Genomic DNA, 25,657 nt, shown 5'->3' with positions numbered 1-25,657 from the left:
GTTACGCTGGGCCCCGGCCCCGGTGCGGTTACGCTGGGCCCCGGCCCCGGTGCGGTTACTGTGGGCCCCGGCCCCGGTGCGGTTACTGTGGGCCCCGGCCCCGGTGCGGTTACTGTGGGCCCCGGCCCCGGTGCGGTTACTGTGGGCCCCGGCCCCGGTGCGGTTACGGTGGGCCCCGGTGCGGTTACGGTGGGCCCCGGTGCGGTTACGGTGGGCCCCGGCCCCGGTGCGGTTACGGTGAGCGCCGGCCCCGGTGCGGTTACGGTGGGCCCCGGCCCCGGTGCGGTTACTGTGGGCCCCGGCCCCGGTGCGGTTACTGTGGGCCCCGGCCCCGGTGCGGTTACTGTGGGCCCCGGCCCCGGTGCGGTTACTGTGGGCCCCGGCCCCGGTGCGGTTACTGTGGGCCCCGGCCCCGGTGCGGTTACTGTGGGCCCCGGCCCCGGTGCGGTTACTGTGGGCCCCGGCCCCGGTGCGGTAACGGTGGGCCTCGGTTACTGTGGGCCCCGGCCCCGGTGCGGTTACTGTGGGCCCCGGCCCCGGTGCGGTTACTGTGGGCCCCCGGTGCGGTTACTGTGGGCCCCGGCCCCCGGGTTGCGGTTACTGTGGGCCCCGGCCCCGGTGCGGTTACTGTGGGCCACGGCCCCGGTGCGGTTAGTGTGGGCCCCGGCCCCGGTCCGGTTACGGTGGGCCCCGGCCCCGGTGCGGTTACCGCGGGCCCCGGCGCGAGTTACTGTGGGCCCCGGCCCCGGTGCGGTTACTGTGGGCCCCGGCCCCCGGTGCGTGTTACTGTGGGCCCCCGGCCCCGGTGCGGGTTACGGTGGGCCCCGGCCCCGGTGCGGTTACGGTGGGCCCCGGCCCCGGTGCGGATACGGTGGGCCCCGGCCCCGGTGCGGTTACTGTGGGCCCCGGCCCCGGTGCGGTTACTGTGGGCCCCGGCCCCGGTGCGGTTACTGTGGGCCCCGGTGCGGTTACTGTGGGCCCCGGTGCTGTTACTGTGGGCCGCGGCCCCGGTGCGGTTACGGTGGACCCCGGTCCCGGTGCGGTTACGGTAGACCCCGGTCCCGGTGCGGTTACGGTGGGCCCCGGTCCCGGTGCGGTTACGGTGGGCCCCGGCCCCGGTGCGGTTACGGTGGGCCCCGGCCCCGGTCCGGTTACCGTGGGCCCGGGCCCCGGTGCGGTTCCCGTGGGCCCCGGCCCCGGTGCGGTTACCGTGGGCCCCGGCCCCGGTGCGGTTACCGTGGGCCCCGGCCCCCGGTGCGGTTACCGCGGGCCCCGGCCCCGGTGCGGTTACCGCGGGCCCCGGGCCCCGGTGCGGTTACCGCGGGGCCCCGGCCCCGGTGCGGTTACCGCGGGCCCCGGCCCCCGGTTGCGGTTACCGCGGGCCCCGGCCCCGGTGCGGTTACCCGCGGGGCCCCGTCCCCCGGTGCGGTTACCGCGGGCCCCGTCCCCGGTGCGGTTACCGCGGGCCCCGTCCCCGGTGCGGTTACCGCGGGCCCCGTCCCCGGTGCGGTTACCGCGGGCCCCGTCCCCGGTGCGGTTACCGCGGGCCCCCGTCCCCGGTGCGGTTACCGCGGGGCCCCGTCCCCGGTGCGGTTACCGCGGGCCCCGTCCCCGGTGCGGGTTACCGCGGGCCCCGTTCCCCCGGTGCGGTTACCGCGGGCCCCGGCGCGGTTACTGTGGGCCCCGGCCCCGGTGCGGTTACCGCGGGGCCCCGGCGCGGGTTACTGTGGGCCCCGGCCCCGGTGCGGTTACTGTGGGCCCCGGTGCGGTTACTGTGGGCCCCGGCCCCGGTGCGGTTACTGTGGGGCCCCGGCCCCGGTGCGGGTTACTGTGGGCCCCGGCCCCGGTGCGGTTACTTTGGGCCCCGGCCCCGCTGCGGTTACTGTGGGCCCCGGTGCGGTGACTGTGGGCCCCGGCCCCGGTGCGGTTACGGTGGGCCGCGGCCCCGGTGCGGTTACTGTGGGCCCCGGCCCCGGTGCGGTTACTGTGGGCCCCGGCCCCGGTGCGGTTACTGTGGGCCCCGGCCCCGGTGCGGGTTACTGTGGGCCCCGGCCCCGGTGCGGTTACTGTGGGCCCCGGCCCCGGTGCGGTTACTGTGGGCCCACGGCCCCGGTGCGGTTACTGTGGGCCCCGGCCCCGGTGCGGTTACTGTGGGCCTCGGCCCCCGGTGCGGTTACTGTGGGCCCCGGACCCCGGTGCGGTTACTGTGGGCCCCGGCGCGGTTACTGTGGGCCCCGGCCCCGGTCCGGTTACGGTGGGCCCCGGCCCCGGTCCGGTTACGGTGGGGGCCCCGGCCCCGGTGCGGTTACTGTGGGCCCCGGCCCCGGTGCGGTTACTGTGGGCCCCCGGCCCCGGTGCGGTTACTGTGGGCCCCGGCCCCGGTGCGGGTAACGGTGGGCCGCGGCCCCGGTGCGGTTACTGTGGGCCGCGGCCCCGGTGCGGTTACTGTGGGCCGCGGCCCCGGTGCGGTTACTGTGGGCCGCGGCCCCCGGTGCGGTTTACTGTGGGGCCGCGGGCCCCGGTGCGGTTACTGTGGGGCCCCGGCCCCGGTGCGGTTTACTGCGGGCCCCGGCCCCGGTGCGGTTACTGCGGGCCCCGGCCCCGGTGCGGTTACTGCGGGCCCCCGGCCCCGGTGCGGTTACTGCGGGCCCCGGCCCCCGGTGCGGTTACTGCGGGCCCCCGGCCCCGTGTGCGGTTACTGCGGGCCCCGGCCCCGGTGCGGTTACTGCCGAGGCCCCCGGCCTCGGTGCGGTTACTGCGGGCCCCGGCCCCGGTGCGGTTACTGCGGGCCGCGGCCCCGGTGCGGGTTACTGCGGGCCGCGGCCCCCGGTGCGGTTACTGCGGGCCGCGGCCCCGGTGTGCGGTTACTGCGGGCCCCCGGCCCCGGGTGCGGTTACCGCGGGCCCCGGCCCCGGTGCGGTTACTGTGGGCCCCGGTGCGGTTACTGTGGGCCCCCGGTGCGGTTACTGTGGGCCCCGGTGCAGGTTACTGTGGGCCCCGGTGCAGTTACGGTGGGGCCCCGGCCCCGGCGCGGTTACTGTGGGCCCCGGCCCCGGCGCGGTTACTGTGGGCCCCGGCCCCGGCGCGGTTACTGTGGGCCCCGGCCCCGGTGCGGTTACTGTGGGCCCCGGCCCCGGTGCGGGTTACTTTGGGCCCCGGCCCCGTGCGGTTACTGTGGGCCGCGGCCCCGGTGCGGTTACTTTGGGCCCCGGCCCCGGTGCGGTTACTGTGGGGCCCCGGCCCCCGGTGCGGTTACTGTGGGCCCCGGCCCCGGTGCGGTTACTGTGGGCCGCGGCCCCCGGTGCGGTTACTGTGGGCCCCCGGCCCCCGGTGCGGTTACTGTGGGCCCCGGCCCCGGTGCGGTTACTGTGGGCCCCGGTGCGGTTACTGTGGGCCCCGGCCCCGGGTGCGGTTACTTTGGGCCCCCGGCCCCGGTTCGGTTACTGTGGGCCCCGGCCCCGGTGCGGTTACTGTGGGCCGCGGCCCCGGTGCGGTTACTGTGGGCCCCGGTGCGGTTACTGTGGGCCCCGGCCCCGGTGCGGTTTACTGTGGGCCCCGGCCCCGGTGCGGTTACTGTGGGCCCCGGCCCCGGTGCGGTTACTGTGGGCCCCGGCCCCGGGTCCGGTTACGGTGGGCCCCGGCCCCGGTGCGGTTACGGTGGGCCCCGGCCCCAGGGTGCGGTTACTGTGGGCCCCGGCCCCGGTGCGGTTACTGTGGGCCCCGGCCCCGGTGCGGTTACTGTGGGCCCCGGCCCCGGTGCGGTTACTGTGGGCCCCGGCCCCCGGTGCGGTTACTGTGGGCCCCGGCCCCGGTGCGGTTACTGTGGGCCCCTGGCCCCGGTGGGTCGGTTACGGGGGGGTTCTGGGGCCCCGGCCCCGGTGCGGTTACTGTGGGCCCCGGCCCCGGTGCGGGTTACTGTGGGCCCCGGCCCCGGTGCGGTTACTGTGGGCCCCCGGCCCCGGTGCGGTTTACTGTGGGCCCCGGTGGCGGGTTACGGTGGGCCCCGGCCCCGGTGCGGTTACGGTGGGCCCGGCCCCGGTGCGGTTACTGTGGGCCCCGGCCCCGGTGCGGTTACGGTGGGCCCCGGCCCCCGGTGCGGTTACTGTGGGCTGCGGCCCTCAATCCAAATGTTAAACTGTCCACGGTGGCTATGTGGCCAGTGGCTTCAAATGGAACTTGTTCTGAGGGCCATTCTCAGTCAACTTGAACAATAGGAGAATATTTTTTGTAACCGATTCGAGGCCCAAAGCCCAGACTGATCCCAAGTGTAAAAGGGGATGGGTGATGAAGCTGTAATATCTCAGTCGCTCCTTCACCGTCACCGGGGCAACAATCTGGGCTTTGGTGGAGAGTGAGGGGACCAGATTTCCTCTGTTTCACAGCTCAGTATTTCTGTTCCACTCGTCGCCTGCTAATGGTGGACGTTTTGTCAAAATGGGCACAGCATTTCTCTGTTAAATCTCATTTCCCATTTGCTTTAAATCCTTCAGCGAGTTGTTAACCTCAGGCTCTGTATCTATTGCCCCAACAGTTTCACTGTCACTGTCATCAAACATGTTTATAGTCAACGACGTCTCTCACCTATCAAATCATCAAAATACTTTGGCTTCTTGTTCCATTGGATCCCGAGCAGGTAGACGGGAACACCTGTCAGTATGATGACCAGGGCAGTGCCACACACCACCGGCTCGGAGTAGAAGCTGAACACAAGCAGGAAAGCCCAGAACAAGAGGTAAACGATCGGGAACAGGAGATTCACCTGGAGAACAAGGAACGGAGAAACTCAGACTGAAATCAGGGTCATCAAAGCAATGCTCAATGCTGAGAGACACAGACTGACAGAGAGAGAGACACACAGACTGACAGAGAGAGAGAGACACAGACTGACAGAGAGAGAGAGACACAGACTGACAGAGAGAGAGAGACTCAGGACTGACAGAGAGAGAGAGACTCAGACTGACAGAGAGAGAGAGACTCAGACTGACAGAGAGAGAGAGACTCAGACTGACAGAGAGAGAGAGACTCAGACTGACAGAGAGAGAGAGACTCAGACAGAGAGAGAGACTCAGACAGAGAGAGAGACACAGACAGAGAGAGAGACACAGACAGAGAGAGAGACACAGACAGAGAGAGAGAAGAGAGAGACACAGACAGAGAGAGAGACACAGACAGAGAGAGAGACACAGACAGAGAGAGAGACACAGACAGAGAGAGAGACACAGACAGAGAGAGAGACACAGACAGAGAGAGAGACACAGACAGAGAGAGAGACACAGACAGAGAGAGAGACACAGACAGAGAGAGAGACACAGACAGAGAGAGAGACACAGACAGAGAGAGAGACACAGACAGAGAGAGAGACACAGACAGAGAGAGAGACACAGACAGAGAGAGAGACACAGACAGAGAGAGAGACACAGACAGAGAGAGAGACACAGACAGAGAGAGAGACACAGGACAGAGAGAGAGACACACAGAGACACAGACAGAGAGAGACACAGACAGAGAGAGAGACACAGACAGAGAGAGAGACACAGACAGAGAGAGAGACACAGACAGAGAGAGAGACACAGACAGAGAGAGAGACACAGACAGAGAGAGAGACACAGACAGAGAGAGAGACACAGACAGAGAGAGAGACACAGACAGAGAGAGAGACACAGACAGAGAGAGAGACACAGACAGAGAGAGAGACACAGACAGAGAGAGAGACACAGACAGAGAGAGAGACACAGACAGAGAGAGAGAGACACAGACAGAGAGAGAGACACAGACAGAGAGAGAGACACAGACAGAGAGAGAGAGACACAGACAGAGAGAGAGAGAGACTGACAGAGAGAGAGAGAGAGACTGACAGAGAGAGAGAGAGACTGACAGAGAGAGAGAGAGACTGACAGAGAGAGAGAGAGACTGACAGAGAGAGAGAGAGACTGACAGAGAGAGAGAGAGACTGACAGAGAGAGAGAGAGACTGACAGAGAGAGAGAGAGACTGACAGAGAGAGAGAGAGACTGACAGAGAGAGAGAGAGACTGACAGAGAGAGAGAGAGACTGACAGAGAGAGAGAGAGACTGACAGAGAGAGAGAGAGACTGACAGAGAGAGAGAGAGACTGACAGAGAGAGAGAGAGACTGACAGAGAGAGAGAGAAGACTGACAGAGAGAGAGAGAGACTGACAGAGAGAGAGAGAGACTGACAGAGAGAGATGAGAGACTGACAGAGAGAGAGAGAGACTGACAGAGAGAGAGAGAGACTGACAGAGAGAGAGAGAGACTGACAGAGAGAGAGAGAGACTGACAGAGAGAGAGAGAGACTGAACAGAGAGAGAGAGAGACTGACAGAGAGAGAGAGAGACTGACAGAGAGAGAGAGAGACTGACAGAGAGAGAGAGAGACTGACAGAGAGAGAGAGACTGACAGAGAGAGAGAGAGACTGACAGAGAGAGAGAGAGACTGACAGATGAGAGAGAGAGACTGACAGAGAGAGAGAGAGACTGACAGAGAGAGAGAGAGACTGACAGAGAGAGAGAGAGACTGACAGAGAGAGAGAGAGACCTGACAGAGAGAGAGAGAGACTGACAGAGAGAGAGAGAGACTGACAGAGAGAGAGAGAGACTGACAGAGAGAGAGAGAGACTGACAGAGAGAGAGAAGACTGACAGAGAGAGAGAGAGACTGACAGAGAGAGAGAGAGACTGACAGAGAGAGAGAGACTGACAGAGAGAGACTCAGACGACTGAGAGAGACTCAGACTGACAGAGAGAGAGAGAGACTCAGACTGACAGAGAGAGAGACTGACAGAGAGAGAGAGAGACTCAGACAGACTGAAACTGCACCACAGAAACAGGCCATTCGGCCCACTGGTCTATCCCGGTGTTTATGCTCCACACGAGCCTCCTCCCTCCCTACTTCATCTCACCCTATCAGCATATCCTTCTATTCCTTTCTCCTCATGTTTATTCAGCTTCCCCTTAAATGTATCCGACACTATTCCCCTCAACTACTCCTTGTGGCAGTGAGTTCCACATTCTCACCACTCTCTGGGTAAAGATTTATATTGATGGTCTCTAGTTCTGGACTCCCCCACAAATAGAAACATTTTCTCCACGTCTACCCTATCAAACCCTTTCATTACCTTAAAGACCTCGATCAGGTCACCCTCAGCCTTCTCTTTTCTAGAGAAAAGAGCCCCAGCCTGTTCAGCCTTTCTGATAAGGATATCCTCCCAGTTCTGGTATCATCCTTGTGAATCTTTTTTACATCTTCTCCAATGCCTCTATATTTTTCTATAATATGGAGACCAGAACTATGCACAGTACTCCAAGTGTGGAGAGAGGGAGAGGGAGAGGGGGAGAGAGGGGCAGACGGGGGGGGTGGGGAGGGAGGGAGGGAGAGAGAGAGAGAGGGGCAGACGGAGAGAGAGAGAGGGGCAGACGGAGAGAGAGAGAGAGGGGCAGACGGAGAGAGAGAGAGAGGGGCAGACGGAGAGAGAGAGAAGGGGCAGACGGAGAGAGAGAGAGAGGGGCAGACGGAGAGAGAGAGAGAGGGCGAGACGGAGAGAGAGAGAGGGGGCAGACGGAGAGAGAGAGAGAGAGGGGCAGACGGAGAGAGAGAGAGAGGGGCAGACGGAGAGAGAGAGAGAGAGGGGCAGACGGAGAGAGAGAGAGAGAGGGGCAGACGGAGAGAGAGAGAGAGAGGGGCAGACGGAGAGAGAGAGAGAGGGGCAGACGGAGAGAGAGAGAGAGGGGCAGACGGAGAGAGAGAGAGAGGGGCAGACGAGAGAGAGAGAGAGAGGGGCAGACGAGAGAGAGAGAGAGGGGCAGACGGAGAGAGAGAGAGGGGCAGACGACGGAGAGAGAGAGAGGGGCAGACGGAGAGAGAGAGAGAGGGGCAGACGGAGAGAGAGAGAGGGCAGACGGAGAGAGAGAGAGGGGCAGACGGAGAGAGAGAGAGGGGCAGACGGAGAGAGAGAGAGAGGGCAGGACGGAGAGAGAGAGAGGGGCAGACGGGAGAGAGAGAGAGGGGCAGACGGGAGAGAGAGAGGGGCAGACGAGAGAGAGAGAGAGGGCAGACGAGAGAGAGAGAGAGGGGCAGACGGAGAGAGAGAGAGAGAGGGGCAGACGGAGAGAGAGAGAGAGAGGGGCAGACGGAGAGAGAGAGAGAGAGGGGCAGACGGAGAGAGAGAGAGAGAGGGGCAGACGGGAGAGAGAGAGAGGGGGCAGACGGAGAGAGAGAGAGGGGCAGACGGAGAGAGGGAGAGGGAGAGAAGAGGGCAGACGGGGAGAGAGAGAGAGGGGCAGACGGGAGAGAGAGAGAGAGGGGCAGACGGGAGAGAGAGAGAGAGAGGGGCAGACGGGGAGAGAGAGAGAGGGGCAGACGGGGAGAGAGAGGGGCAGACGGGGAGAGAGAGAGAGAGGGGCAGACGGGGAGACAGACAGGTTTGTAGAGCGCCATAACAACAACAGCAACGTGCAATGATCAGATAATTGGCAAATGAACTAGAGGTGAGATGAGGGGAAATGTTTTCATGCAGCGAGTTGTGAATGATCTGGAAGGGCGGTGGAAGCAGATTCAACAATAACTTTCAAAAGGGAATTGAATATATACTTCAAAAGGAGCCAGCACAGGCATCATAGAAGTTTACAACATGGAAACAGGCCCTTCGGCCCAACATGTCCATGTCGCCCAGTTTATACCACTAAGCTAGTCCCAATTGCCTGCACTTGGCCCATATCCCTCTATACCCATCTTACCCATGTAACTGTCCAAATGCTTTTTAAAAGACAAAATTGTACCCGCCTCTACTACTGCCTCTGGCAGCTCGTTACAGACACTCACCACCTTTGAGTGAAAAAAATTGCCCCTCTCTGGACCCTTTTGGATCTCTCCCCTCTCACCTTAAATCTATGCCCCCTCGTTATAGACTCCCCTACCTTTGGAAAAGATTTTGACTATCGACCTTATCTATGCCCCTCATTATTTTATAGACTTCTATAAGATCACCCCTAAACCTCCTACTCTCCAGGGAAAAAAGTCTCAGTCTATCCAACCTCTCCCTATAAGTCAAACCATCAAGTCCCGGTAGCATCCCCAGTAAATCTTTTCTGCACTCTTTCTAGTTTAATAATATCCTTTCTATAATAGGGTGACCAGAACTGTACACAGTATTCCAAGTGTGGCCTTACTAATGTCTTGTACAACTTCAACAAGACATCCCAACTCCTGTATTCAATGTTCTGACCAATGAAACCAAGCATGCTGAATGCCTTCTTCACCACCCTATCCACCTGTGACACCACTTTCAAGGAGCTATGAACCTGTACTCCTAGATCTCTTTGTTCTATAACTCTCCCCAACGCCCTACCATTAACGGAGTAGGTCCTGGCCCGATTCGATCTACCAAAATGCATCACCTCACATTTATCTAAATTAAACTCCATCTGCCATTCATCGGCCCACTGGCCCAATTTATCAAGATCCCGTTGCAATCCTAGATAACCTTCTTCACTGTCCACAATGCCACCAATCTTGGTGTCACCTGCAAACTTACTAACCATGCCTCCTAAATTCTCATCCAAATCATTAATATAAATAACAAATAACAGCGGACCCAGCACCGATCCCTGAGGCACACCGCTGGTCACAGGCCTCCAGTTTGAAAAACAACCCTCTACAACCACCCTCTGTCTTCTGTCGTCAATCCAATTTTGTATCCAATTGGCTACCTCACCTTGGATCCCGTGAGATTTAACCTCATGTAACAACCTACCATGCGGTACCTTGTCAAAGGCTTTGCTAAAGTCCATGTAGATCACGTCTCCTGCACAGCCCTCATCTATCTTCTTGGTTACCCCTTCAAAAAACTCAATCAAATTCGTGAGACATGATTTTCCTCTCACAAAACCATGCTGACTGTTCCTAATCAGTCCCTGCCTCTCCAAATGCCTGTGGTTCCTGTCTCTCAGAATACCCTCTAACAACTTACCCACTACAGATGTCAGGCTCACCGGTCTGTAGTTCCCAGGCTTTTCCCTGCCGCCTTTCTTAAACAAAGGCACAACATTTGCTACCCTCCAATCTTCAGGCACCTCACCTGTAGATGTCGATGATTCAAATATCTCTGCTAGGGGACCCGCAATTTCCTCCCTAACCTCCCATAACGTCCTGGGATACATTTCATCAGGTCCCGGAGATTTATCTACCTTGATGCGCGTTAAGACTTCCAGCACCTCCCTCTCTGTAATATGTACACTCCTCAAGACATCACTATTTATTTCCCCAAGTTCCCTAACATCCATGCCTTTCTCAACCGTAAATACCGATGGGCCGAATGGCCTCCTCCTGTGCCATATGATTCTATATAGCGCCTTTAAAGTAGTAAAATGTCCTAAGGCGCTTCACAGGAGTGCCATTGAACAAAAAAATTGACACTGAGCCAAAGAAGCAGTCAGTTGGACAGGTGAAAGAGGTCGGTTTTAAGGAGCGTCTAAAGGAGGAGAGAGAGGCGGAGAGGTTTAGGGAGAGAATTCCAGAGCTTAGGCACGGCCACCAATGGTGGGCCGAATGGAGTGGGAATTCAGAAGAGGCTAGAGTTTTTTTTAATTCGTTCATGGGATGTGGGCGTCTGGCAAGGCCGGCATTCATTGCCCGTGAGAAGGTGGTGGTGAGCCGCCTTCTTGAACGGCTGCAGTCCGTGTGGTGAAGGTTCTCCCACAGTGCTGTTCGGAAGGGACTGCCAGGATTTTGACCCAGCGACAATGAAGGAACGGTGATATATTTCCAAGTCGGGATGGTGTGTGACTTGGAGGGGAATGTGCAGGTGGTGTTGTTCCCATGTACCTGCTACCCTTGTCCTTCTAGGTGGTAGAGGTCACTGGTTTGGGAGGTGCTGTCGAAGAAGCCTTGGCAAGTTGCTGCAGTGCATCCTGTGGATGGTACACACTGCAGCCATGGTGCGCCGGTGGTGAAGGGAGTGAATGTTTAGGGTGGTGGATGGGGTGCCAATCAAGTGGGCTGCTTTGTCCTGGATGGTGTCGAGCTTCTTGAGTGTTGTTGGAGCTGCACTCATCCAGGCAAGTGGAGAGTATTCCATCACACTCCTGACTTGTGCCTTGTAGATGGTGGAAAGGCTTTGGGGAGTCAGGAGGTGAGTCACTCACCGCAGAATACCCAGCCTCTGACCTGCTCTTGTAGCCACAGTATTTATGTGGTTGGTCCAGTTAAGTTTCTGGTCAATGGTGACCCCCAGGATGTTGATGGTGGGGGATTCAGCGATGGTAATGCCATTGAATGTCAAGGGGAGGTGGTTAGACTCTCTCTTGTTGGAGATGGTCATTGCCTGGCACTTGTCTGGCACGAATGTTATTGGCCACTTATCAGCCCAAGCCTGGATGTTGTCCAGGTCTTGCTGCATGCGGGCACGGACTGCTTCATTATCTGCGGGTTTGCGAATGGAACTGAACACTGTGCAATCATCAGCGAACATCCCCATTTCTGACCTTATGATGGAGGGAAGGTCATTGATGAAGCAGCTGAAGATGGTTGGGCCTAGGACACTGCCTTGAGGAACTCCTGCAGCAATGTCCTGGGGCTGAGGTGATTGGCCTCCAACAACCACTACCATCTTCCTTTGTGCTAGGTATGACTCCAGCCACTGAAGCGTTTTCCCCTGATTCCCATTGACTTCAATTTTACTGGGACTCCTTGGTGCCACACTCGGTCAAATGCTGCCTTGATGTCAATGGCAGTCACTCTCGCCTCACCAGAGTTGAAGGAACGCAGAAATCTCGGAGAGATGTAGGGTTGGAAGGGGTTACAGACCTGTCCCTTCTGGGACCTGGTTCTCAGTCTTGCTCAGAGTGTGGGACGAAAGACATATCTCTCTGCTAACTAAGAGTTCTATGTGAAATGAGATTATGCCTGCGATGAGAGGCTTGTCCTATGAGGAGAGGTTGAGTAGAATGGGCCTAAACTCTCTGGAATTTAGAAGAATGAGAGGTGATCTCATTGAAACGTAAGATTCTGAGAGGGCTTGACAGGGTAGATGCTGAGAGATTGTTTCCCTGGCTGGAGAGTCTAGAACATAGACTCAGGATAAGGGGTCGGACATTTAGGACTGAGATGAGGAGGCATTTCTTCACTCAGAGGGTTGTGAATCGTTGGAATTCTCTACCCCAGAGGGCTGTGGATGCTGAGTCATTGAGTATATTCAAGGCTGAGATCGATGGATTTTTGGACTCTCGGGGAATCAAGGGATATGGGGATCGGGTGGGAAAGTGGAGTTGAGGTCGAAGATCAGCCATGATCTGATTGAATGGTGGAGCAGGCTCAAGGAGCCGTATGCCTGCTCCTATTTCTTATGTTCTTATGCAGTTTCAATGGCATGGGCCCAGAGGACAGAACTGCTTGTAATTAAATTGTACTAAATTCACAATCTCAATCAGGAAGGCCAAGGGATGGCTGGTTACAAGCTACAAGAATCACTCGGGAAGGAGGTAGCACAGAGGGAGCTTTACTCTGTATCTAACTTGTGCTGTACCTGCACTGGGAGTGTTTGATGGGACAGTGTAGAGGGAGCTTTACTCTGTATCTAACCCGTGCTGTACCTGCCCTGGGAGTGTTTGATGGGACAGTGTAGAGGGAGCTTTACTCTGTATCTAACCCGTGCTGTACCTGCCCTGGGAGTGTTTGATGGGACAGTGTAGAGGGAGCTTTACTCTGTATCTAACTTGTGCTGTACCTGCACTGGGAGTGTTTGATGGGACAGTGTAGAGGGAGCTTTACTCTGTATCTAACCCGTGCTGTACCTGCCCTGGGAGTGTTTGATGGGACGGTGTAGAGGGAGCTTTACTCTGTATCTAACCCGTGCTGTACCTGCACTGGGAGTGTTTGATAGGACAGTGTAGAGGGAGCTTTACTCTGTATCTAACCCATGCTGTACCTGCACTGGGAGTGTTTGATGGGACAGTGTAGAGGGAGCTTTACTCTGTATCTAACCCGTGCTGTACCTGCACTGGAAGTGTTTGATGGGACAGTGTAGAGGGAGCTTTACTCTGTATCTAACCCGTGCTGTACCTGCTCTAAAAAAATGAAATTGTCACTCAGAAAGTGAGGAGAGGGGTTAATGGTAAGATAGGAATTGATAGACGGAAAAAGACCAGGGTCCATTTTGTTCTGCTTCTATCGTGTTAGTCGCTGATACAACGATAATGAAGTTGTTGGTTAATTATAGCAATCAATCTCCATCAATGAGGCTGCAACAGGATTAAAAGAAATGTTTTTACACTGAGGGCTGAGGCAGAGAACATAGGAACTTTTAAAGGAAAATTGAATCAATCTTTGAACAGGGCAATGGGGAGAGAGCGGGGCAGTGGGATTAGTTTGGGATTGATACAGGGCGATGGGGAGAGAGTGGGGCAGTGGGATTAGTTTGGGATTGATACAGGGCTATGGGGAGAGAGCGGGGCAGTGGAATTAGTTTGGGATTGATACAGGGCTATGGGGAGAGAATGGGACAGTGGGATTAGTGTGGGATTGATACAGGGCAATGGGGAGAGAGCGGGGCAGTGGGATTAGTTTGGGATTGATACAGGGCGATGGGGAGAGAGTGGGGCAGTGGGATTAGTTTGGGATTGATACAGGGCGATGGGGAGAGAGCGGGACAGTGGGATTAGTTTGGGATTGATACAGGGCGATGGGGAGAGAGTGGGGCAGTGGGATTAGTTTGGGATTGATACAGGGCTATGGGGAGAGAGAGTGGGGCTGTGGGATTAGTTTGGGATTAGTACAGGGCTATCGGGAGAGAGCGGGACAGTGGGATTAATTTGGGATTGATACAGGGCTATGGGGAGAGAGAGCGGGGCAGTGGGATTATTTGGGGATTGATACAGGGCTATCGGGAGAGAGCGGGACAGTGGGATTAGTTTGGGATTGATACAGGGCTATGGGGAGAGAGAGCGGGGCAGTGGGATTATTTGGGGATTGATACAGGGCTATCGGGAGAGAGCGGGGCAGTGGGATTAGTTGGGGATTGATACAGGGCTATGGGGAGAGAGCGGGGCAGTGGGATTAGTTGGGGATTGTTGTAGCACTGCGCTAGCACCAGGGTGGGCGGTCTCCCGGAAGGGTGTGGGTGTCTTTGGGATTCCCCTGCATGTCTGGTCACAATCTTCTAATCCTCCTTCGCAGCAAACTACCTAGCTTTCAAGAGAACAGCGTCCACGACGCCACACAACCCTGCCACGGTAACCTCTGCAAGACATGCCAGATCATCGACACAGATACCACCATCACACGAGATGACACCACCCACCAGGTGCATGGTTCATACTCCTGTGACTCAGCCAACGTTGTCTACCTCATACGTTGCAGGAAAGGATGCCCCAGAGCATGGTACATTGGCGAGACCATGCAGACGCTGCGACAACGGATGAACGGACACCGCGCAACAATCGCCAAACAGGAGGGTTCCCTCCCAGTCGGGGAACACTTCAGCAGTCATGGACATTCATCCACCGACCTTCGGGTAAGCGTACTCCAAGGCGGCCTTCGAGACACACGACAACGCAAAATCGTCGAGCAGAAATTGATAGCCAAGTTCCGCACCCATGAGGACGGCCTCAACCGGGATCTTGGGTTCATGTCACGCTACACGTTACCCCACCAGCGAACAAATGTTATCTGTTTTTAATATAATGGGTCATTTGCTGGCTCTCTCTGCCTTCCGGATGTTTCTGCCTCTCTCTGTGTTTTTTTTTCTCTGTTTTTTTTCCCTGTTTGTTTTTTTGTTGAATGTGTATTCGGAGGTTCTGCAGGTAACACCTCTCTGTCTGAACACGGTGATTGCCTTGGCAACGGGCAGTTGCAGGGGCAGTCTGTAAACACCATGTATTATTGTTCAATATGTATAAATGCGTAGGCTTCAAGGAGATCTTGAAACATTTGCCTGAGGAAGGAGAAAATCTCCGAAAGCTTGTGAATTTAAAATAAAATTGCTGGACTATAACTTGGTGTTGTAAAATTGTTTACAATTGTCAACCCCAGTCCATCACCGGCATCTCCACATCCTTGGATATGGAGATGGTGCTGGAGGACTGGAGGATTGCAAGTGTTATACCCCTGTTCAAAAAAGGGGTGAGGGACAAACCCGACAATTACAGGTCAGTGGTGGGGAAACAATAATCCGGAGAAAAATTAATTGGCACTTGGAAAAGTCTGGGTGAATAAATGAAAGTCTGCACGGATTTGTTAAAGGAAAATCACAGAATCATAGAAAATTTATAGCACAGAAGGAGGCTATTCGGCCCATCGTGTCTGCGCCGGTCGAATTTCCAGCACTTGGTCCGTAGCCCTGTAGGTTTCGTCACTTCAGGTACACACCCAAATACTTTTTAAATGAGTTGAGGGTTTCTGCCTCTCCCACCCTCTCAGGCAGTGAGTTCCAGACACCCACCACCCTCTGGGTGAAATTTTTTTTCCTCGGCTCCCCTCTAATCCTTCTACCAATTACTTTAAATCTCTGCCCGCTGGTCACTGACCTCTCTGCTAAGGGAAATAGGTCCTTCCTATCCACTCTATCTAGTCCCCTCATAATTTTATACACCGCAATTAAATCTCCCCTCAGCTTCCTCTGTTCCAAAGAGAACAACCCCAGCCTATCCAATCTTTTCTCATAGCTAAAATTCTCCAGTCCTGGCAACATCCTCGTAAATCTCCTCTGTACCCTCTCTAGTGCAATCACATCTTTCCTGTAATGTGGTGACCAGAACTGTGCGCAGTACTCAAGCTGTGGCCCAACTAGTGTTTTATACAGTTCCAGCATAACCTCCCTGCTCTTATATTCTATGCCTCGGCTAATAAAGGAAAGTATCCCATATGCCTTCTTAACCACCTCATCCACCTGTCCTGCTACCTTCAGGGATCTGTGGACATGCATTCCAAGGTCCCTCTCTTCCTCTACACCTCTCAGTATCCTCCCATTTATTATGTATTCCCTTGCCTTGTTTGCCCTCCCCAAATTCATTACCTCACACTTCTCTGGATTGAATTCCATTTACCACTTTTCTGCCCACCTGACCAGTCCATTGATATCTTCCTGCAGTCTACAGCTTTCCTCCTCACTATCAACCACACGGCCAATTTTTGTATCATCTGCAAACTTCTTAATCATGCCCCCTACATTTAAATCTAAATGATTAATATATATCACAAAAAGCAAGGGACCTGGTACTGAACCCTGCGGAACCCCACTGGAAACAGCCTTCCAGCCCCAAAAACACCTGTCGACCATTACCCTTTGCTTCCTGCCGTTGAGTCAATTTTGGATCCAACTTGCCTCTTTCCCTTGGATCCCATGGGCTTTTTTGACCAGTCTGCCATGTGGGACCTTGTCAAAAGCCTTGCTAAAATCCATGTGTACTACATCAAACGCGCTACCCTCATCGACCCTCCTTGTTATCTCCTCAAAAAATTCAATCAAGTTAGTCAGACACGACTTTCCCTTAACAAATCCATGCTGACTGTCCTTGATTACTCCGTGCCTTTCTAAGTGATGGTTTATCCTGTCCCTCTGAATTGTTTCCAATAATTTGCCCACTACTGAGGTTAGACTGACTGGCCTGTAATTACTCGGTCTATCCCTCTCTCCCTTTTTAAACAACGGTACAATGTTCGAAGTCCTCCAATCCTCCGGCACCACGCCTGTATCCAGGGAGACTGGAAAACATTGGCCAAAATCGTGTTTGACTAACTTGATTGAGTTCTTTGATGAAGTAACGGGGAGGGTTGATGAGGGGAGTGTGATTGATGTTGTGTATATGGACTTTCAAAAGGCATCTGATAAAGTATCACATAATAGACTTGTTAGCAAAATTCAAGCCCATGGGATTAAAGGGACAGCGTGGATATAAAATTGGCCAAGGAACAGAAAGCAGAGAGTAGTGGTGAACGGTTGTTTTTCAGACTGGAGGGAAGTATACAGTGGTGTTCCCCAGGGGTCAGTATTAGGACCACTGCTCTTTTTGATATATATTAATGACCTGGACTTGGGTATAGAGGGGAGAATTTCAAAGTTTGCAGATGACACAAAACTCGGAAATGTAGTAAACAATGTGGAGGATAGTAACAGACTTCAGGAGGACAGAGACAGACTGGTGAAATGGGCAGACACATGGCAGATGAAATTTAACACAGAGAAGTGTGAAGTGATGCATTTTGGTAGGAAGAATGAGGAGAGACAATATAAACTAAATGGTACAATTTTAAAGGGGGTGCAGGAACAGAGAGACCTGGGGGTGTATGTACACAAATCTTTGAAGGCGGCAGGACAAGTTGAGAAGGCTGTTAAAAAAGCATACGGGATCGTGGGCTTTATAAATAGAGGCATAGAGTACAAAAGTAAGGAAGTTATGCTAAATCTTTATAAAACACTGGTTAGGCCGCAACTGGAGTATTGGGAACATAGGAACAGGAGCAGGCCATTCGGCCCCTCGTGCCTGCTCCGCCATTTGATAAGATCATGGCTGATCTGTGATCTAACTCCATATACCTGCCTTTGGCCCATATCCCTTAATACCTTTGGTTGCCAAAAAGCTATCTATCTCAGATTTAAATTTAGCAATTGAGCTAGTATCAATTGCCGTTTGCGGAAGAGAGTTCCAAACTTCTACTACCCTTTGTGTGTAGAAATGTTTTCTAATCTCGCTCCTGAAAGGTCTGGCTCTAATTTTTAGACTGTGCCCCCTACTCCTAGAATCCCCAACCAGCGGAAATAGTTTCTCTCTATCCACCCTATCTGTTCCCCTTAATATCTTATAAACTTCGATCAGATCACCACTTAACCTTCGAAACTCCAGAGAATACAACCCCAAGTTGTGTAATCTCTCCTCGTAACTTAACCCTTGAAGTCCGGGTATCATTCTAGTAAACCTACGCTGCACTCCCTCCAAGGCCAATATATCCTTCCGAAGGTGCGGTGCCCAGAACTGCTCGTAGTACTCCAGGTGCGGTCTAACCAGGGTTTTGTATAGCTGCAGCATAACTTCTGCTCCCTTGTACTCTAGTCCTCTAGATATAAAGGCCAGCATTCCATTAGCCTTCTTGATTATTTTCTGCACCTGTTCATGACACTTCAATGATCTATGTACCTGAACCCCTAAGTCCCTTTGGACATCCACTGTTTTTAACTTTTTACCATTTAGAAAGTACCCTGTTCTATCCTTTTTTGATCCAAAGTGGATGACCTCACATTTGTCTACATTGAATTCCATTTGCCACAGTTTTGCCCATTCACCTAATCTATCAATATCCCTTTGTAATTTTATGTTTTCATCTACACTGCTTACAATGCCACCAATCTTTGTGTCATTGGCAAACTTAGATATGAGACTTTCTATGCCTTCATCTAAGTCGTTAATAAATATTGTCAATAATTGAGGCCCCAAGACAGATCCCTGTGGGACTCCACTAGTCACATCCTGCCAATGTGAGCACCTACCCATTATCCCTACTCTCTGTCGCCTTTCGCTCAGCCAACTTCCTAACCAAGTCCGTACTTTTCCCTCGATTCCATGGGCTTCGATCTTAGCTAACAGTCTCTTATGTGGGACTTTATCAAATGCCTTCTGGAAGTCCATATAAATATCATCCATTGACATTCCCCTGACCACTACTTTAGTCACCTCTTCAAAAAATTCAATCAGGTTTGTCAGGCACGACCTACCTTTCACAAATCCATGCTGGCTCTCTCTGATTAAGTGAAAATTCTCGAGGTGTTCAGTCACCCTATCCTTAATTATAGACTCCAGCAATTTCCCCACAACAAATGTTAGGCTAACTGGTCTATAATTCCCTGGTTTCCCTCTCTCTCCTTTCTCGTGTTATGCTCTTCCTGCTCTATGTGGGAAATCAGGGACCCTTCCGGTGTCCCTGACGACCATGTGTGCGGGAAATGTATCCAGCTGCAGCTACTGACAAACCGCATTGCGGCACTGGAGCTGCGGATGGATTCATTATGGAGCATTCGCGATGCTGAAAACGTCGTGGACAGCACGCTTGGTGAGATGGTCACACCGCAGGTAAAGGTTGTACAGGCAGGAAGTAAGTGGGTGACCACCAGGCAGAGTAAGAGGAGCAGGCAGGCAGTGCAGGGGTCCCCTGTGGCCGTCCCCCTCTCAAACAAATATACCGCTTTGGATATTGTTGAGGGGGATGACTTATCAGGGGAAGGCAGCAGCAGCCAACTTCCTGGCACCAGGGATAGCTCTGCTGCACAGGCTGGGAGGAAAAAGAGTGGAAGAGCTATAGTGGTAGGGGATTCTATCGTAAGGGGAACAGACAGGCGTTTCTGTGGCCGTAAACGTGACTCTAGGATGGTTTGTTGCCTCCCTGGTGCCAGGGTCATGGATGTCACTGAGCGGCTTCAGGGCATTCTCAAGGGGGAGGGTGAGCAGGCAGAGGTCGTGGTCCACATTGGGACCAACGACATAGGTAGGAAGGGAGATGAGGTCCTGCATCAAGAATTTAGGGAGCTAGGTAGCAGATTAAAGAGCAGGACCTCAAAGGTTGTAATCTCTGGATTACTCCCAGTGCCACGGGCTAGTGATTATAGAAATAGGAGGATAGAACAGATGAATGCGTGGCTAAAGAGTTGGTGCAGGAGGGAGGGTTTCAGTTTCCTGGATCACTGGGCCTGCTTCTGGGGAAGGTGGGACTTGTACAAGTCGGACGGGTTGCATCTGAACCAGAGCGGGACAAATATCCTTGCGGGGAGGTTTGCTAGCACTGTTGGGGGGGGTTTAAACTAACTTGGCAGGGGGATGGGATACAGAGTGGAGCTACAATAGGGGGTGATGTGCAGCCAAATATAGAGAAAAAAACAAGTCAGCTTGGAAGACAGGGCAAATATGTGAGGGCAAGGCTGGATGGCATCTATTTTAATGCAAGGAGTCTTGCGAATAAGGTGGATGAACTGAAGGTGTTGATAAACACATGGGAGTATGACATTGTTGCTGTCACAGAGACATGGTTGAGGGAGGGGCAAGACTGGCAGCTCAATATTCCGGGGTACAGAATCTTCAGGCGAGACAGAGGGGGAGGTATAAGAGGAGGGGGGGTCGCAATATTAATTAAAGAATCAATTACTGCCATAAGGAGGGATGATATATTAGCAGGTTCCTCAAATGAGGCCATATGGGTGGAGCTTAAAAACAAAAAGGGGGCAAGCACTTTGATGGGAGTGTACTATAGACCCCCAAACAGTCAGGGGGAGATAGAGGAACAGATATGTAGGCAAATCTCAGAAAATTGTGCAAATAATAGGGTAATAATAGTGGGGGATTTCAACTTCCCCAATATTAACTGGGATACTCAGAGTGTAAAAGGCTTAGAGGGTACAAAATTCTTAATGTGCATCCAGGAGAGCTTTTTGAGCCAGCATGTAGAAAGTCCTACAAGAGAGGGGGCGGTACTGGACCTAATTCTAGGGAATGTGGCCGGCCAAGTGGAAGAAGTGCTAGTAGGTGAGCACTTTGGTGAGAGTGACCATAATTCAGTGAGATTTAAGGTGGTCATGGAAAAGGACAGGGAGGGGCCGGAAATAAAGGTTCTAAATTGGGGGAAGGCCGATTTTAATAGGATAAGGCAGGATCTGGCCAAAATGGACTGGGATCAGCTGCTTGTAGGAAAATCCGCATCGGAGCAATGGGAGTCTTTCAGAAGGGAGATTGAGACCATACAATGGCAACATGTTCCCGTAAAGGTCAAGGGTGGTTCCAAGAACTCCAGGGAATCTTGGATGTCAGGGGATATACGAGAAAGGATTAGGAAAAAAAGGAGGGCTTTTGGCAGATACAAAAGGCTAAAGACGGAGGAAGCCCTAGAGGAGTACAAAAAGTGCAGGGGGATACTTAAAAAGGAAATTAGGAGATCAAGAAGGGGCCATGAAATAACACTGGCGAGCAAAATAAAGGAAAATCTTAAGATGTTTTATAAGTATATTAAGGGTAAGAGGATGACTAGGGAAAAAATAGGGCCCATTAGGGACAAAAATGGCAATGTGTGTGTGGAGCCGGCAGATGTAGGAGGGGTTCTAAATGAATTTTTTGCATCTGTTTTCACTATGGAGAAGGATGACGTAGACAGAGAAATACGACAGGGGGACTGTGATATACTCGAACATATTAACATCGAGCGGGAGGAGGTATTGGCGGTTTTAGCAGGCCTAAAAATGGATAAATCCCCAGGCCCGGACGAAATGTATCCCAGGCTACTGTGTGAGGCAAAGGAGGAGATTGCGGGGGCTCTAACACATATATTCAGAACCTCTCTGGCCACAGGGGATGTGCCAGAGGACTGGAGAACCGCTAATGCAGTACCATTATTCAAGAAGGGGAGTAGGGAAAAACCGGGGAACTACAGGCCAGTGAGCCTAACATCAGTGGTAGGAAAATTATTGGAAAAAATTCTGAAGGACAAAATTAGTCTCCACTTGGAGAAGCAAGGATTAATCAGGGATAGTCAACATGGCTTTGTCAAGGGAAGATCATGTCTGACTAATTTGATTGAATTTTTTGAGGGGGTGACTAGGCTTGTGGATGAGGGTAACGCAGTGGATGTGGTATACATGGATTTCAGTAAGGCCTTCGATAAAGTCCCCCACAGGAGACTGGTCAAGAAGGTACGAGCCCATGGAGTCCAGGGTGCCTTGGCACTTTGGATACAAAACTGGCTTAGTGGCAGAAGGCAGAGGGTGATGGTCGAAGGTTGTTTTTGTGACTGGAAGCCTGTGGCCAGTGGGGTACCACAGGGATCGGTGCTGGGGCCCTTGCTGTTTGTGGTCTACATTAACGACTTGGATATGAATGTAAAAGGTATGATCAGTAAGTTCGCTGATGATACAAAAATTGGTAGGGTGGTAAATAGCGAGGAGGATAGCCTCAGTCTGCAGGACGATATAGATGGGTTGGTCAGATGGGCGGAACAGTGGCAAATGGAATTTAACCCGGAAAAGTGCGAGGTGATGCACTTTGGAGGGACTAACAAGGCAAGGGACTACACAATGAATGGGAGGACCCTAGGCAAGACAGAGGGTCAGAGGGATCTCGGTGTGCAAGTTCACAGATCCCTGAAGGCGGCGGAACAGGTAGATAAGGTGGTAAAGAAGGCATATGGGATACTTGCCTTTATTAGCCGAGGCATAGAATATAAGAGCAAGGAGGTTATGATGGAGCTGTATAAAACACTGGTTAGGCCACAGCTGGAGTACTGTGTGCAGTTCTGGTCGCCGCACTACAGGAAGGATGTGATCGCTTTGGAGAGGGTGCAGAGGAGATTCACCAGGATGTTACCAGGGCTGGAGCGCTTCAGCTATGAAGAGAGACCGGGGTGATTGGGTTTGTTTTCCTTGAAGCAGAGGAGGCTGAGGGGGGAAATGATTGAGGTGTACAAAATTATGAGGGGCACAGATAGGATGGATACTAAGGAGCTTTTTCCCTTCGTTGAGGGTTCTATAACAAGGGGGCATAGATTCAAGGTAAAAGGCGGGAGGTTTAGAGGGGATTTGAGAAAGAACTTTTTCACCCAGAGGGTGGTTGGAGTCTGGAACTCACTGCCTGAGAGGGTTGTGGAGGCAGGAACCCTCACAACATTCAAGAAGCATTTGGATGAGCACTTGAAATGCCATAGCATACAAGGCTACGGACCAAATGCTGGAATATGGGATTAGATTAGACTGGGCTTGATGGCCGGCGCGGACACGATGGGCCGAAGGGCCTCTATCCGTGCTGTATAACTCTATGACTCTATGACTCTAAAAAGCGGAGTGACATGTGCAATTTTCCAATCCAGAGGGACAGTTCCTGAATCTAGAGAACTTTGAAAGATTATAGTTAGGGCATTTGCAATGTGCTCACCTACTTCCTTTAAAACCCTGGGATGGAAACCATCTGGTCCTCGGGATTTGTCACTCTTTAGTGCTATTATTTTCTTCATTACTGTTGCTTTATTTATGTTAATTTCATCGAGTTCCGGTCCCCGATTCAGTATTAGTTTTCTTGGGATTTCTGGCATGCTATTGTGTCCAGTTCTGGGCACCACACTTTAGGAAGGATGTCCAGGCCTTAGAGAGGGTGCAGAAGAGATTTACTAGAATGGTTCCAGGGATCCAGAACTTCAGTTACGTGGAGAGACTGAAGAAGCTGAGTTTGTTCTTAGAGCAGAGAAGGTTAAGGGGAGATTTGATAGAAGTGTTCAAAATCATGAAGGGTTTTGATAGAGTAAATAGAGAGAAACTGTTCCCATTGGCAGAAGAATCGGCAACCAGAGGACACAGATCAGCAAAAGAGCCAGAGGCGACATGAGGGAACATTTTTTTAAATGCAGCGCGTTATTAGTTTCTGGAATGCGCTGCCTGAAAGGGGGGTGGAGGCTGATTCAATCGTAACTTTCAAAAGGGAATTGGATAAATAACATCATCGAATAGTTATAGCCAGAAGGAGACCATTCAGCCCATCGAGTCCATGCCAGCTCTAACCCTTCATGATTTTGAACACTTCTATCAAATCTCCCCTTAACCTTCTCTGCTCTAAGAACAATCCCAGCTTCTCCAGTCTCTCCACATAACTGAAGTCCCTGATCCCTGGAACCATTCTAGTAAATCTCTTCTGCACCCTCTCTAAGGCCTGGACATCCTTCCTAAAGTGTGGTGCCCAGAATTGAACACAATAGCATGCCGGAAATCCCAAGAAAACTAATATTGAAAGTATTATCCTGAAAGTATTATCCCTGAAAGTATTATCCCAAGAAAACTAATATTTATATGCTTTTTTAACCACTTTCTCAACCTGCCCTGCCACCTTCAACGACCTGTGTACATATACCCCCAGGTCTCTCTGTTCCTGCACCACCTTTAGAATTGTGCCCTCTAGTTTATATTGTCTCTCCTCGTTCTTCCTACTGAAATGTATCACTTCACACTTTTCTGCGTTAAATTTCATCTGCCACGTGTCCGCCCATTCCACCAGCCTGTCTATATCCTCTTGAAGTCTATCACTATCCTCCTCACTGTTCACTACCCTTCCAAGTTTTGTGTCATCTGCAAATTTTGGAAATTGTGCCCTGTACACCCAAGTCCAAGTCATTAATATATATCAAGAAAAGCAGTAATCCCAGCACTGACCCCCGGGGAACACCACTGTACACCTCCCTCCAGTCCAAAAAACAACCGTTCACCACTACTCTCTGTTTCCTGTCACTTAGCCAATTCTGTATCCATGTTGCTACTGCCCCCTTTATTCCATGGGCTTCAACATTGATGACAAGCCTATTATGCGGCACTTTATCAAACACCTTTTTGAAGTCCATAAACACCACATCAACCACATTACCCTCATCAACCCTCTCTGTTACCTCATCAAAAAACTCTAACGGGTTAGTTAAACACGATTTGCCTTTAACAAATCCGTGCTGGCTTTCATTTATTAATCCACACTTGTCCAAGTGACTGTTAATTTTATCCCAGATTATTGTTTCTAAAAGTTTCCCCACCACTGAGGTTAAACTGACTGGCCTGTAGTTGCTGGGTTTATCCTTACACCCTTTTTTGAACAAGGGTGTAACATTTGCAATTCTCCAGTCCTCTGGCACCACCCCCCGTATCTAAGGATGTTTGGAAGATTATGGCCAGTACCTCCGCAATTTCCACCCTTACTTCCCTCAGCAACCTAGGATGCATCCCATCCGGACCGGGTGACTTATCTACTTTAAGTACAGCCGGCCTTTCTAGTACCACCTCTATCAATTTTTAACCCATCCAGTATCTCAACTACCTCCTCTTTTACTGAGACTCTGGTAGCATCGTCTTGTTAAAGACAGATGCAAAGTACTCATTTAGTATCTCGGCCATGCCCTCTGCCTCCATGAGTAAGTCTTCATTTTGGTCCCTAATTGGCCCCACCTCTCCTCTTACTACTCGTTTACTGTTTAGATGCCTATAGAAGACTTTTGGATTCCCTTTTATATTAGCTGCCAGTCTATTCTCATACTCTCTCTTTGCCCCTCTTATTTCCTTTTTCACTTCCCCTCTGAGCTTTTCCTGCTTCATCTTACTCTCTCTCTCTCTCTTCTGTCATCCAGGGAGCTCTGGCTTTAGTTGCCCTACCTTTCTCCCCGTGGGAATGTCCCTAGACTGTACCCGAACCATCTCCTCCTTAAAGGCCGCCCACTGTTCAATTACTGTTTTGCCTGCCAATCTTTGATTCCAATTTACCCGGGCCAGATCCGTTCTCAACCCACTGAAATTGGCCCTCCTCCAATTAAGTATTTTTACTTTAGAGTGGTCCGTGTCCTTTCCCATAACTATTCTAAACGTTTTAATACTATGATCACTGCTCCTTAAATGCTCCCCCACTGGCACTTGTTCCAGTTGGCCCGCCAGCAATACTTGAAGGGAAAAAGTTTGCAGTGCGATGAGGAAGGAGCAAGGGATTGGGACTAATTTTAAAGCTCTTTCAAAGAGCCAGCACAGGCACAATGTGCCCAATGGTCTCCTGTATTGCACCTACTATGACACTTAGTCCAGTCTCCCACAGGCCGGCACAGAATCATAGAAAGTTATGGCTCTGAAGGAGGCCGTTCGGCCCATCGTGTCTATGCTGGAAAAGACACC

The 25,657-nt window shown here is 52.8% G+C and overlaps 1 protein-coding gene across 1 annotated transcript in view; it reads right to left on the bottom strand.

Annotated features, from left to right (window-relative positions):
• LOC137333442 (large neutral amino acids transporter small subunit 2-like) overlaps positions 1–25,657 on the bottom strand; it is a 59,632-nt gene that overhangs the window by 4,156 nt on the left and 29,819 nt on the right. Inside the window, exon 10 of the mRNA XM_067997592.1 lies at positions 4,582–4,759. Coding sequence (XP_067853693.1) covers positions 4,582–4,759 — 178 coding nt within the window. The remainder of the gene's footprint in view (positions 1–4,581; positions 4,760–25,657) is intronic.

This window comes from Heptranchias perlo, chromosome 16 (genome assembly GCF_035084215.1).
Source record: "Heptranchias perlo isolate sHepPer1 chromosome 16, sHepPer1.hap1, whole genome shotgun sequence".
Classification (NCBI taxonomy): domain Eukaryota; kingdom Metazoa; phylum Chordata; class Chondrichthyes; order Hexanchiformes; family Hexanchidae; genus Heptranchias; species Heptranchias perlo.
Note: the sequence above shows the minus strand (reverse complement) of the source record. Positions and strands in the feature narration are given on the sequence as shown.